The sequence below is a fragment of the Schistocerca americana genome, chromosome 6 (genome assembly GCF_021461395.2).
Source record: "Schistocerca americana isolate TAMUIC-IGC-003095 chromosome 6, iqSchAmer2.1, whole genome shotgun sequence".
In the NCBI taxonomy this organism is placed as follows: Eukaryota; Metazoa; Arthropoda; class Insecta; order Orthoptera; family Acrididae; genus Schistocerca; species Schistocerca americana.
The window spans coordinates 20420488-20435946 of record NC_060124.1 but is presented as its reverse complement, the minus strand read 5'-3'; the positions used below and the strand labels follow the sequence as shown (position 1 = coordinate 20435946).

Sequence of the window (15459 nt, the reverse complement as noted above, 5' to 3'; positions counted from 1 at the left end):
TGAATGGTTCCAACAACAACAGGTAGCCAACATAATATGGTTGGATGAAGCAGCATTCACTCATGAGGGTGTCCTTAATACGCACAATCCCCACCATTGGTGTGAGGTTAACCCACATGTCACCTGCTCCTATGGATATCAAGATCACATTGGTATCAGTGTCTGGGCTGGATTATTGAGTGACAGGTGTTTAGGCCCCTACATGTTGCTTGACCAGTTGACTGCACAAAGGTATAATGCATTTCACTCCAACTATCTGCCTGATGCACTAGAAGATGTTCCACTACATGTTCGGCAGAGGATATGGTTCCAACATGATGGTGCACCTCCACACTCTGGAATTAATGGCTCAAATGTGGAGATCCAGTTGTATGGTCATCGTGTTCACCTGACCTAAATCCCCTGGATTTCTTCCTGTTGGGTCACCTGAAGGCGCACACTTACTCTACTCCACTGACGAATGTGGAAGAATTGGTAGTGCATGTCCATGTTGCTCTTGTTACTGTGGATGCAGCTTTGCTGCAAAGGGTCCAGAGCTGTATGATCCAGCGTGTTGCGCTATGTTTGGACGTGCAGGGAGGTCGCTTTGTTCTGAGGACAATGTATTCTGTTGCGAAGGTCATACGGTCATTAATATGGACATTATTACTGTCACTGGTTGCTAATGTGTGACATCTGAGTGGTCTTATTACATGTAGTACAAATGGCAAGTAGGTGTTGTCTTATTGTACTGTGCTATCATTTTTAGCATCTCGAAATTGATACTGTTTTTGTAGTTATTCTGTCCTATGACAGGTCATCTGTTTCAACTGTCTATTTATTATTTGCCTAACCATGTATTTGTTATGTTCAGCATTACAAAATGTTGTAAATTTAGGATACACGTGACCTAAAAAACGGTGTATATTACAGTATGAAATGTCAGAATGAAATTAGCAAATAAAAAGAATGCACCCCAACCCAGAATCGAACCCTCGGCCTCCAGCATGCTAACCCAAAACTCTGTCCACTGCATCAACTGTACTAATATGTGCTGACAGAGGTAGTTACCATACATGTGGTTACAGTGTTGCAGCTGTGGAGACAGCATAATGAATATTTATCTGATTGATAATAATTTTAAAGTATACTTCCCAATTGATCCAAATTCACCAAAGACAGTTGTGAAGATCTGTGATGTGAATTTCATCGAAAATTTGAAATGCATCTGTGGATAAAGCATAGTGAGTATTAATCTGATTGACGATAATGGAATGGGCAATGCTCAGCTGGAGGCAGTACATACCATCATTGAAAAAGCAGCAGGATCAACACAACGTCCCGATATTGAAAGAAATTCAGTTTTTTGTGAATTGATGTAAAGTCACACTGAGCAGAAGTGAATTGCACTGTAGATAGGTAAACTGACCAGTGGAATACAAGATCTATGTGGTCAGAATTTAGAAAATCTTCATGTCAAAGAAAACTGAACCCTAAATACAGGGCGTTTCAAAAAGAAAGAGCAGATTTCAAACATTTATTTCTCAAAAACTACAAATGATAGAAACACAATTCAAACGTTTCTTGTCAGAGAAAGGTTCAAAGTTTTTCAATGGTCCGCGCAGAAGTTCCATGCAAATCCGCAGTGGCGCTGGCGTTTGTTTGTAGGAAAATGGCGACGACACCACAGGAACGATCATTTTGTGTGCTGCAATTTGCAAAGTTAGAGTCCATTGTTGGTGTGCAACGTGCATTCCGCCGTCAATTCAACAAACAGCCGCCTCGTCATAAGCAAATTTATGAGTGGCATCACAGATTCGTAGAAGATGGTTGCATCTGCAAGCGAAAAAGCACGGGTCGTCCACGCACATCGGATGAAAATGTCGAGCGTGTCCGTGCAGCTTACGAAAGGAGCCCTAGAAAATCCACGGCACGGGCAAGTCACGAACTAAACATGTCTAAAACAACGGTATGGCGCGTTCTGAGTAACCGTCTGCACATGAAGCCGTACAAACTGCAGTTATTGCAAGCATTGCGTCCTGACGACCACAACAAAAGGTTCGAATTTTCAACTGCAATTCTACAGGACATGGAAGAGGACAATTTTGCCGAACGATTAATTTTTTCAGATGAATCAACGTTTCACATTTCTGGTAAAGTTAATCGGCATAACGTACGAATTTGGGCGAGTGAAACTCCGAGGGACGTTATTCAACATGAAAGAGACTCACCAAAGGTTAACGTCTTTTGTGCAATTTCGGTAAACAAAGTTTATGGACCTTTCTTTTTCATGGAGAAAACTATCACAGGAACCATTTACCTGGACATGTTAGAAAACTGGCTATTTCCTCAACTTCAGGAAGATTCAAATCACTTCATCTTCATGCAAGATGGCGCCCCACCACACTTCTCTGAACCTGTACGACGGTACCTAAATAACACCATTCCAGGACGGTGGATTGGAAGAGCAGGAGCACAAGATCAATGTCATCGTCTGTGGCCTCGCAGGTCACCAGACCTTACTCCCTGCGATTTTTATTTGTGGGGGTACATAAAGGACTGTGTTTATGTCCCACCTATGCCCGCTACTCTTCAAGAGGTACGACATCGAATTGTTGCGGCCGTGAATTCGGTAACTAAAGACCAGTTGCGTTGTGTGTGGCAAGAAATGAGATACCGGTTTGATATTTGTCGTGTAACAAATGGTGCTCATATTGAGGTACAGTTTTGATATTTGTTGTGTAACATTTGGTACTCATATTGAGTGAAGGACCGTTGGAATTGTGTTTCTATCATTTGTAGTTTTTGAGAAATAAATGTTTGAAATCTGCTCTTTCTTTTTGAAACGCCCTGTATGTCAACAATGATTTTGCTTGTTTCACTAGTGTTTCTGTGCCGAATTCTTATAAAGAAGCAAAAGGCTAGAACTGTAGCCCTTAGGTTTCTTGTTAGCATTCAGTTTTTAATTGTCAATGATACACTACTGGTATGTCAAAGTCTTGTAGTACATATGTGCTCTAAGGTCATTAGATGATGGGATAATCCCAAAACACATCATGCAAGAAGCAGTAAAGTACTTAAAAAACCAGTGAATATTTTTGAGCAATCTTATAGCCTTTTTAAATTCTATTTCATAATTACAGTAATAAGATTGTGTTCCTCTTTAAGGATTTTCAATCCAGTTTAGAAAGGCAATTAATTAAAAATGGGTATTTAAGGCAAAGAAACATCAGATGATGAAACTGAATGTTATATAAAGCTCCCACTTTGTTGCAAAAGGTTCTTCCCATTTACCATCAGAAGACTTTGGTGAAGCATTCTCACCTGTTGTTCGTAATTCTTTGCTTAGTACCATGTTAACTTTAGCAGCAATTTATGGTCTAAAACAGGCAACATACATTTGGTATCAGAATTCGGATGTAACATTATGTAAAATGAACCTAAACAAGTCAGAACATGATCAGTATGTTTATTACAAAATTGATAAGCAAAACATATTCATTCTGGATGTTTATGTAAATGTCTTAATAATCTTCTTGAATAGAAATAATAGGTTGAAGTAAGAACTGAAGAAAGACCTAAGAAATCAAATCAAGTAGAGAGATTTGGCGAACTCAGTTGGTGTCGTGGCATGGGAATAAAATAATGCAAAAAGCGAGGGAAATTAGAATCAGTTGAAGCAAATAAGCTGGAAACACACTCAAGAAATGTGATGTTCAAGATTTTAATCCAACAGAACATGCAGTGATATCTGGTTTGAAGGTACAAAAATGTGCAGAAAAAACTTGTGTTACATCACATTTCGTATGAGCAAACTGTTGGGTGAATCCTATATTTGGCTCAAGACACAAGTCCGTATATAATGTATGCTGAGAGGGTTGTAAGAAGATTCAATTCCATTTATTGTAAAATCCGCTAGAGGGGGAAGGGGTGGGGGCAGTAAAATGTCTTATGTGATGCATCAAGGGTGTCAATGTAGAACCAACTTTCCTAAAAAGTGGAACAACTGAAACTGAAGGCTTCCATGACGCCGATTATGCATCAGATCTCAATCAATAGTGACAAACAGCTGGCCATGTTTTTAAGTTTGCCAAGACACCAATTTCATGAGATTCAAAATGGCAAAAATAGTTTTTCTATCAACTAAAGAAGCCAAATACTTGGCCCTATCAACAGCAGTATGTTCTGTGATAATGCAGGTGCTTTTGCACTGTGTCACAATGGTGTGCATCATGCTCTAACAAAACACATTGCCATGAGGCATCACTGTATTTGTAAGATAATTATTGCAGGAAAGTTTAGCATCAAGTCGGTCAATATTAACAAGCAGCAAATTGAGTTTTTAATGAGGGCACTGCCAAACAGTCTGCATCAGTGGTGCTCCCAAGCTGTGGGACTTTCAGAGTTAATGAATTAATGTCTAAGAATAAAAGTCGTGTTCAGATCAGCAAAGTTTTTCCTTTGCTGGGTGTTACGGTACTGGTTGTTATTATGTTTGATCTCTTTCATATTTATTAAGGAATTAATAGTTTGATAATCTGTCTTCCTGGCAATATGATGTAGGTGAGTTTAATTCATTATCAAGTCAACTTTATGATCTCTTCTAGGACTGATTGGAGCAATATCCAATATTTTCTTACATTCAAGTATACAACTGTCATCTTAGCCAGGGCAAATAGAGCTTTAGAAAAACAAATACATCACCTTAATGTCTTCCTTTCCTATAAATGTTCATATTTGTTAGCTTTACAAGTGCTGTCTGATTTTGACATGACATCGCACAAAATTTAAAACCCTTAACATACACAACTACCTGCTAATAATGTTGTAGTGCACAGCAACAAAAATAATACACAACACAACAATGGCCCAGCCATGCATGAAAAGTCAAGTCTAATGCTGTGTTGAATGTAAAAATGGACATATTCCTAGAATATCTCTGTTCTTCCACTCATATTTTCACATCATCACCAGTGGGGTGACATGTTGTATTGGAAAAATCACCCTTTTTCTGTTCATTACATAGAGCTGGCATCAGGGAAGTAATGACTATCTCAGTTTAATTTGACAAATTTCAGAATGTGTCCCTTGTTCTCCTAATTGATTCAGTTTAATTTTTCATTTCTGAACAGTAATTCACTGACTGTTCTAGAACTGTGAACACATTAATTTCTGTGCCACCACTGTCTGCTTGAATTTGGTCTTGGGCTGAGATTCTTTGTGATACCAGTGTATCAACTTTGCTTTTGTTTATAGTATAAAATGAGTAACTTGTATTGCATCAGCTGTAACAACATTGTTGAAGAACTCATTGCTGTCATCATGATGCTGCTGCTGTAGAAACTTCAATACCGCTCCTGTGTGAATGGTTTTGTGTCTGGGTTTCATGTTATTTAGCAATCTGGCACACATTTTATGGAACAAAAAATGTTTCATGACAGTTTTGTTGTATAAGAATTAAGATATTTCTGTGAAATGGCCACTGAGCTATGTGATGGAATCCATAGTGAGCTGCCACACCTCCTTCACAAAGTGATTGTTCGTGTGATGTCCATTCATTATGCTCTTTACATTGCCATTTTGATGAACTGAAAATGGCTTGCACCAACAACACACCATCTATTTGTTTGTGATGTCATTGTCATAAATAGGACTGATGAGGTTTTCAGATTGACGTTGTTTTCTGTAAAACCAAGAACTGTATCACAGTCATAATCTTGCAACTGATGATAGATGTAATCACACGTGTTGTGTGTAGTTGTCATTGATCTCTTCTGTTGCTCATTATTTTAACTCATGAGTGCTCTACCAACTGAGCTACCCAAGCATGACTTACTACGCATCCCAACAGCATAAAGGCCCTGGGTTCAAGTCATGATCCAGCACACAATTTTAATCTGCCAATCAGTTTCATATCAGCACACACACTCTGCTGCAGAGCGAAAATTCATTGTGGAAAGAATCCCAAATCCCCCCCTCCCCAGGCTGTGGCTAAACTTCGTCTCCACAATATACTTTCTTCTAGGAATGTTAGTCCCCTAAATTTCACAAGAGCAATTCTGTGAAGTTTAGAAGGTAGGGGATAAGGTGCTGGCAGAAGTAATGCTGTGAGGACGATCCATGAGTTTTGCTCAGGTAACTCAGTCAGTAAAGCACTTCCCCATGAGAGACGAAGGTCTCAGATTGGAGTCTCAGTTCGCCACATGATTTTAATCTGCCAGGATGTTTCAAGTATCATTGAATGTTCCTTTATATTTTCTGGACAATTATATTATGTTCTGTGACTTGCGTGTATTATTGAGTCACAGACCATTTAGCAATGCTAATATTAATGGTTACAGGTAAAGTGATAAAGTTTTATGTTTAGTAATGACCACTTCTTGCACAGTTCCCTGGTCACAAAATTACAAATGACTACAATTGAGGAGCAATTGTTGAAGAACTGCATGTTTCATCTTCCCTACCATTTCAGTCAGTCCCTTATATGGCTCCTTATGAGGCTGCTCTGTTTGCTTCACCTTTTTGGAGTCAATGACATTCTCAAACGTGGAAGAAAGTGTCCTTGAATCTTGAATAGAAGTCATTCATGAAAGTGATTTCATAATTTGTCAAAGAGGCTGTCTGTTAGTTGATGTACAGAGCCATGAGTACCACATTTTTAATAGAGTATACACCTAAATTATATGGAGGATCTCACACCTATTTTAGTGAGCAGTTAAATCAACACAGCATGCTTTTAACAGTTTTATATTAGGTCAAGACTTAAAAGTGCTCAGAAAGAGTTTTTAACCAGAAATAGCTGCTGATTATTGTAATTTTTCTATTAGGTAAACAGTCAGTCACATGCACATGTGTTTTCTTTCATTTTTGTCTTATTTTTCTTACTACTTGCATTTAAAACTCTTTAGTTTTTCATAAGAACATGTGTGCCCTGGGGAAAATATGAAGGAAGAAGTGTGGACATGTCCAAAATAATTTAATTTTTTTAAAATTCCCTTCATTTAAGATAAATATTGGTAGTAAATTTCAGTGTAAAATCCTGCCAGAATACATCAGTTACGTTCATCTCAAATTATACAGTTCCTAATGACTCCATCTTCATGACTCTAAAACAGAATCATCATTTGATTGATGGTCTATATCTCTTCTTGAACATCATTGTCACACAGTGTTTTCCATATCTCACAGATCTGTTAACAACCTTGCTGAAGATATGGATGAAGTGTATCCTTGATGAATCATTTGTAGCTGAGTTTTTTTATTATGTGCCTAAACCTAATTTTTTCTGTTAGTTCTAACAGTATTTGTTGAAAAGCTAGAATTAGTCAAATGTTGCCTCTGTTCCTAGCGTCCTCCTCCATCATCATATCACCACTATCTGCAATTCTTCTTTCCTGATAAGTGTTGTTTTCAATTAATAGGATATATTTTCTGTGTAAACTTTAACTTTAATTTTTTGTGTGTTCCATTTTGTTTCTGGTTTTTTGTTTGTACGATTTTTTTGAATTGCATGTCATTTGTTTTGTTACCAGAATCAAACTTAAAATATTTTACAGAGCGTTTTCATAGTTCTAACTGCCACCATTTACCACACCATTGTGTAAAAAGACTGGAATGGAAGTAGTATTACAAGAATGATGGAGATATGCACAAATTTTTTATTCTGTTGCATTTTCCCAGGATTCCGTTTACTGACAAGAAAGTTATAATGGATATTTCTGAAGGCTTTTGAAAAAGAAAATGAAATGTCGTAAGTATTAGGTTCCGACAACATTCATAAAAATACGCAACTCATTAGAATGAGTAGCTGCACAGAATAGAGTGACATACCACATGCCAGTTTTTCACTCACCATTCTAAAACCAAAACTGTATACATCAAATCTGTTATAAAATGGAGTTTGTTAGCCCTCATTTTCCACTTTTAGTGTAGCCTAGAAATATTTTAGCCTAGCTTGAAGAGTACTTCCAACTTCTAGAACTAATTAAAAGTACTGGCCATTGAAACATGGTTGAGAAATGCAGTTGCTTGCTTGTGCCATTGAACAGTCCACCTGGGATGTACACTGTATATTACAAAAGAAAGAAAGAAAAAAGAAAGAAAAACAAGTATTCAGCTTCTTAGGTTGACACATTTGAGGGTATGAAAAATTAGTTGTGTACTGTAGAACATTTAAGTTTCTCTCTCTGCACTCAGCGTATTGCTTGCTCTTTCCAACCATGCTTTGTGACGCAGGTGCATTTGAATGTGAAAGTTTAAACAGTATGCACAATAATTTTAGTTCACTGATTTTTAATTACATATTTTAATATAAAAAATAAGAGTTAGTGACTTTTGACAACTATATTAACAACTAAAAAATGAGGTGACTCAATTGTCTGTGTTAGGTGGGTCTTACCTTTGCATCACTTTTACTTCAGGAAATTTCACATATCTGTAAATGTTTAATTTATCTTTCAAAAAAGATATATAATAAATGAATTCATAATATGTGCAGTAATGAAACACTAATTCTTTCCACACAGGAAGTTATAGAAGCCATTGCGGAATCAGCTTTTAAGACTTCAGATTACCCTGTGATTCTGTCATTTGAGAATCATTGTAATCCTAGACAACAAGCAAAAATTGCCCAGTATTGCAGGGAAATCTTTGGTGAAAATCTCTTGGATGCGCCGTTGGAATCTCACAAGGTACTTGGTTATTTGAATCACCAATCAGTGTTCTGTTGTTGCTCTGAAGGTCTGCAGAACCTTATGAAGCGCAATTCATAGCTTAGCATTTTGGTAATAAAAATAATTTATGTATCTGACATTGCAGAGCAAAAAAATAATAATTTGTTGTATAGGTCCTTTAAAAAAACCTGTTGGTAAAAAGTGCAGTAAAATGGTAAAGGGTAAGTCATGAAAATATTTTTAGAAGTAGTTTCTCTCAGTGGTGGATACAGATATCTTGAGATGCCTTTACTTTTACCGTAATAAAAAATAATCAAGTCATATGCAAAGTTTAAGAAAGACTTTGAGACAAAGCTCTTTGTGATGGACAGCTTCATAAATAGTTTAGACACTGTTTACTTACAGTTTTGAAATCTGCTATCTGAGAGAGCAGGGCATTCAGACTCGTAAAAACACAAATATGATAAAATATCTACTGAAGGAGCTCTAAATTTTGTTCTCCCAATCTTCAAATTGTAACTGTTTATTTGTAGTTGACAACCATGAAGCTGGAAAAAGGGAAATGAATATCTGATTTACAGTGTTTGATTTTAATCATTCTAGTCATATTTTGTATACTCTATACTGTTCTCAGCTTCTCTGAGGTTCTTTGTCCTCCTTTTTGCTCAGACATCAAACTGACTCCTGCACCTAAGGGATCAGATCTTTCAGTGTCTTTGGAGTATCTAGGTAAGAGGCAGATCTTGCCTCTTATAATTCTTTAAGGTGTATATTTCCCAATGCATAGTGATTGAGTTCTACCGTATTTACTTGAATCTAAGCCGCACTCGAATCTAAGCCACACCTGAGACTGGAAATCAAGGAAAAAAAATTTTTCCAAATATAAGCTACACCTGAAATTTGAGAATCGAAATTCAAGGGGAGATAAAAGTTTTAGACCGCACCTCCAAATCAAAACAAAGTTGGTCCATTGTAACATGAGACACAGTTTAGGTCGAATGGATGAAGATATAGCTACAGTAGTTCTGCTTGAGTCGTAAGCTTAGCAGTTAAGCTTTACCAGGTAGCCATTGCTATGCGTCAGGCACTCTGTCTGTATTTATACGGGTACCCTTCCTTTTTCATGTGCTTCATCTGGCTTGAATCGATTTCTTATTTTGCTTTGATCTGATAAGTGCCGTTCTCTTTGTTATAAGTGGTTACGTCACTCTAAGATGAAAATGCAGTATTGTACTGTGTCATGCATTGTTTGTCGCTTTCTGATAATGAGTGTTTACAACCTGTTGCCACTCATGGCATTGCTTGCTTTTGTGCGCGCTACCGCTGCTTACAATAAAAAAAAGAGAGGAATTGTCTCATTAGTGAAACAATGGCAAGAGACTGCTATTTGTTGTTACTTACACTGCTGCTTTCTTTGATAATGATAAGCAAGAACCAAATAATAGACTGCATATGATAGAAGATGTTCTGAATGAGAGTTTAGCGAAAATTTTTCTCTGTTTGAAAATCTTTGCAGACGCCTCTTTAGTACATTACATTCTGCACAGAAATTAGAGTCATCTTAGATTTAAAAATCTAGTCAGTTGCCTTGCTTCATTTCTGACTTTATCACCATTCAGCATTAGAATAATATGAATATAAACATGACATAATATGTATATTCTTCCGTGTTTGCTGTTGTCTCACTCTAGTTTCATAGTTTATTAGGCAGACAGGATTTAAATGAGATAGCAGCAAACACGAAAGAATACATGGCATAATGTTTACATTCATATTATTCTTATGGTGAAGAGAATACTGTATGTGATTCACGATTCATGGAAGTTCCTTTTAGCAACCACCTCTTATCTCAGGTAGGAAAAAAATCAGAAAGTAGAGTTGCCCACATTGACATACATAACAAACAGACTTGCCAGTTGGATTTTCGTAGTAGATTTTTTGTGATGACTTCAAATGCAGAGTGTGTTGTTGTTATCTTCAGTTCGTAGACTGGTTTGATGCAGCTCTCCACGCTTTTCTATCCTGTGCAATGCAGAGTAGCAACACTTATAAAATAAGCATGAAAATAACTTAGAAATTAAACACTGAAATTTAAAACAAAATTTTATTAGGTTTGTAATACATCTTATACAAAAGGTTTAAAATATCAGTCATGATTCTGAATCACTATCACTCAATTCTTTGTTGCTCATTTCTTCATACACATGATCGTCCTCTGTACCATCTAGTGCAATGGATATCAAACATTTTTTAAATGCTTGTTGCACAGTCTGATTTCAAACACACTTCCGTGCATCATAAATCCGTTATCACACTTGCGACAAACTTGCACGTTTTACACGTCCTGTTGGTGTTAGTTGTCTGTCGCTTTTTGAAAGCCAGTCTGTGTACATACATTTAAGTTTGACCTTAAATGGTTTATTCAAACAGATGTCAAGTGTAGAATTGATGTCATCCCGCCTGGAATTACTGCCAAGTCCGTTTTGGTTTCCTCTAATTTTCGTTTTACTGCAGGTGTTGTACGGCCTGCATACGCATCTAGTACCAACAGAGTGTGTAAACTAAGCATCGCAGCAGGATGACGATTCCACACACGCCTAATCCATTCCAACACCATTTTGTCCTAAAACCACCCAGTTTCATTTGCTCATACAATTACAGCTTTTGGAAACACTTCTGATTTTGGTAAAGTCTTTCGCTTGAAAACTATGAACGGGGGCAATTTATGTCCATCTGCTGTGCAAGCAAGCATGACAGACATCTTTTGTTTTTCACCCCCTCATGTAAGAACACTTATGTCTTTCTTTCCTTTGGTGTCAACCGTATAATTTGATGGTTCTCCTATCTGACCAAGAAGGTACTGCTTTCCTGTGCGCCGCCTATTTATGAAGTGCTGAAATTCCACAAGTTTTTCTTCATAATTTTTCGGCAACTTCTGTACAACTGAAGTTTGCCTCCAAAGTGAAAAACCCCAGCACTTCATAAACAGATCAATCCAGCTGCGACTAGTCTTAAAATTTACGATTTTTTGCTCTCTAACAATTTCATGTGCCTTAATTTTTAAAATTTCCACATTCACAGGCAGGAATTTCTGACGTTGTTCCTTAACAATTTCATTTAAAATCACTTCTAATGCATGATATCAGCCGCATTATGGCCTAGTGCATTATATCAGCCACACTTTGACACACTAAATGCTTTCCTGCTACTTGAACATTCAAATAATTTGTCTCTCTGCAGTCGCCATTGCCTGATGTTGCTGTCGTCAATCCCGTATCGCAGACCTGCAGCACGATTATAACTTTGTTCAGCTAGGTTGTGCGGCAAGGTTGTTGTGTGGACAAGGTTGAATTTGGTACTATAATGAAAGCACTTCATTGTGGTTTACAAAAACCAACAAGCACTTCACAAAATTCCACGAAGCAACAGGTGCCGCTACGTGAAATCTTAATGAGCCTCAGTGTGTCAACTTGTGCAACAATCCTAAAGCCTTGTGCATTGTTGGTATTATTGTGTAAAGAAATTTATTTTTCTTGCTATGAATATTTGAAAGGCTGCTACATTCAAAGATGAACAATATGGAATTTCTATTTACTTTGTTTTATAATGTATGAAAATGCAGTGGTTGAAACTTGGGGTGGAGAAAAGAGCTCGTCCTCTACTTCTTCTTTTTTTTTTTTTTTTTTTTTAATTATCATTAATTTATTTACTGACACAGAGGTTTTGGCACCAGTATTTATTTTTGTGCTTGCAAAGCAGGCCTGTGTAGCGCTACATGTATTCGATGGCAGAAGTTACTTGTGGCAGCACATACCAACATTTTTCAGAACTTCTTCTTACTTTGCAATCGATTCTAAGCCGCAGGTGGTTTTTTGGATTACAAAAACCAGAAAAAAGTGTGGCTTAGGTTCGAGTAAATATGGTATTTCCATTCTGTGTACCAGTTATCACACAACAGTGGTTCCTTCTGTTACGGCATCCATGTAATTTTTTGTTTGCTAAGCAGTCACCAATGAAGTCCTGTCATAATGTGAATGCCATACAATACGTGCAGAGGACAATGTGGCTGCATTGCTTTCCAGGACAAGATCCAAGTGTTAGTCATTTGCCATTATCTTCCTCTGACCTGTTGCAAAGTGTAAAATGTGCTTATGTATTGTGTGGTATGACTACACATAATGCTTGTATTGTGTAATGTTATCTTTTTAATGTGAATCTTCATGTTCTCACGACATACTACTTGATCCATAAAATTGTGGGAATTAAGCTATAACTTTGTCTTCTGCTGATAGACCACTCAGCCATATTTAGTGTGTCCGTAAAAACTGACAGGAAAATGCACCCGTCTACCTTATATACTGGTAGGAAATTCGTAGTGGAAGATACACCACATAGTAGAGGTAAACAGTACTGCGATGCCCCCAGTGAAGGATGTTGTGTCACAAATTCTAGTTGACAGGGGATCAGTACTTTTCTCTGTGAGACTTAAATGTTGTCTGTGCCAGACTCCATAGTTTATAAAGACTAAATCTTCATGATTAAGTAAATCACTCGTCAAACATACTGCAATGGTTTGCTTACCTGATGTCAGCAAGAGAGCAATCCCTAAATTTGAAAAATGGTTAACATGGCATCGCTTGCTGTGTCTGTATTGATAGCTGTGCAATGCTGTACGTTGGGTGGCACAATGTTTGGTATATATAGAAGGTGGCAATTTCAATTACTGAAACTAGCTGCGTATATGTTTTGTATCTGCAGTACAGGCAAATAAATCTTTTCAGCTAAGATTCTTGCATTTTTCATACTGTGTTGGCTTCCTTGAGAACCAAATCTGGACATTCTAATAGCCCTCAGAACTCAGCCATGACAGATTTATCAGGCTGTAGCAGGCAGGTATAGCATTGATGTTCAATCCATCATTCTTCAACTGTACGCAGAGTACGTCTAACGTTTGACAATCCATACTGACAGGGAATCTAGTATATGGCTGTCTCCTCTAGACCCAAGTTATCCTTCACAGAGCCAACAAGCAAGACTATCTTTGGTGTCAGTAGAAAAATAACGTTTAGAGAGAATGTGATGTATCTAATTCAGAAGACAGATTCCTCCATCATGGATAACCATTATCATCATAATTTTTACTTTTTTTTTTTTTTTTTTTTTTTTTTTTTTTTTTTTTTTTTTTTTCCAACTTCTCACTGTAGGTGGTCTTTATCAGCAATCATATGTGCCCTGTGTACAGGTGTGTTGATAATACAATTCATCTATGCAGATGGCTGTCTGCTCACAAGTACAGAGTGGTTTGTATCAGCTCTGGCACTGTGTCCCAGGGTGCTGCTGGTTTTATGTGTTTCAAAAAATCCTAGAAGAGGAAACATCAGTCCATTTCCAGCTCCTTGGTCAATGGGATGTTCCCAACCACATACATCCAAAAGATGACAAACTGAAAACTTTCTGGTATCTTATGTTCAAAATTTTGCATGAAGAAGTTTGTCACCAAGGGTGACATAGGTTTAAAAAATACACGTACTTAGAAACATGTTTTACATATTTAGAAAACATTTTTTACATATGGTTATGAAATATTCTACACATCTTCAGTAAACATTTGACACATATTTAGAAAACCTTTACAGACATATTTACAAAATAGTTCATCAATAAAGACAGCCTACTCATACAACAAACCAATAATAATCTACAATATGTTCTCAGTGAAAGAAAACTTCCCCTTTTCTTCTCTTCCAGTCAGCAACACTCTTACAATGTGGCCTTTGTCTACAGTATCATCGTCTTCAATGGCAGGAAAAATAAACACAGATTTGCTGCCTTGATATGGATGCAGAAATCTGACTTCCACTTCTTTTGTGCCCACTTTTGTTGTGATTCCGACAAACTGCCTATTTCACTGTTTCCTCCCAGTCATGTGTGGATAATCCACAAGATTAAAGCCTCCACTTCCAGAACTGCTTCCTCTGCTCTGCTGCTTTTGCCACCAGTGGGTATTGCATCATTATTCACAAGCAATTCAGACAATGAGTCAGCATTATCTCTCTTTTTTATATCAATGCCTAAAATGGATTTTGGGGCAACATCTAATTTTCACTTTCATTGGACACTTGTGTCATTCCATAGTGAATATTGTGAAGCAAATCTTCAAAGCTCGAAGACCAGGCTTCTAAAGAAATGTTTTGAGAATTATCTCCATCAGGCAATTTTTTTGAGGTCTCTGTCAGGGTCAAGTGAAATTAATCCCATTGCATGGGATGCACTTCATATATTGTCTTCTTCAATTGCTGACACTTTTTTAAGTGTTTCCTTCAAAGGTGAGGGGGAAAGCATCTTATGATATTGGCCCACGGTAGCTTTCCTTCCATTGCATAAGCAATGCCCACCAACCAGCTTTTAAAGGTCTGAAGAAACCTACATATAATGGCTGTAAAATATGTGTACTGTTTAGAGGCACAGATCAAACCATCCCTTTTACTGCAGTTATAGTGGGTTCCTTTGGGACCTCCTTCTTCCCAGGTGTCCTGTAAATGCTTTGACTTTTAGACCACATGGGAGGTAATGGTTTTCCTTCCCCAGTGGCAGCCATCAGTACTGAAATACTACTCTTAGAAGAATCTAAGATCCTTTTAGGAAGTTTTGTTCCCTTCTAACTATCATATGCTTCCTTCCAGTGTCATCACACAGATTGATCTCATTATAATTGATTATGCTTTTGGAATTGACATTTTCCATTTTTTCCTTGACATTCTGGAAACATGATTTCACTGTCTCATAACTCACTTCATCAAGTTGCCTT

The 15459-nt window shown here is 37.3% G+C and overlaps 1 protein-coding gene across 1 annotated transcript in view; it reads left to right on the top strand.

The window, feature by feature from the left end:
* LOC124619922 (1-phosphatidylinositol 4,5-bisphosphate phosphodiesterase classes I and II) overlaps positions 1-15459 on the top strand; it is a 403835-nt gene that overhangs the window by 211442 nt on the left and 176934 nt on the right. The window contains exon 10 of the mRNA XM_047146565.1: positions 8505-8669. Coding sequence (XP_047002521.1) covers positions 8505-8669 — 165 coding nt within the window. The remainder of the gene's footprint in view (positions 1-8504; positions 8670-15459) is intronic.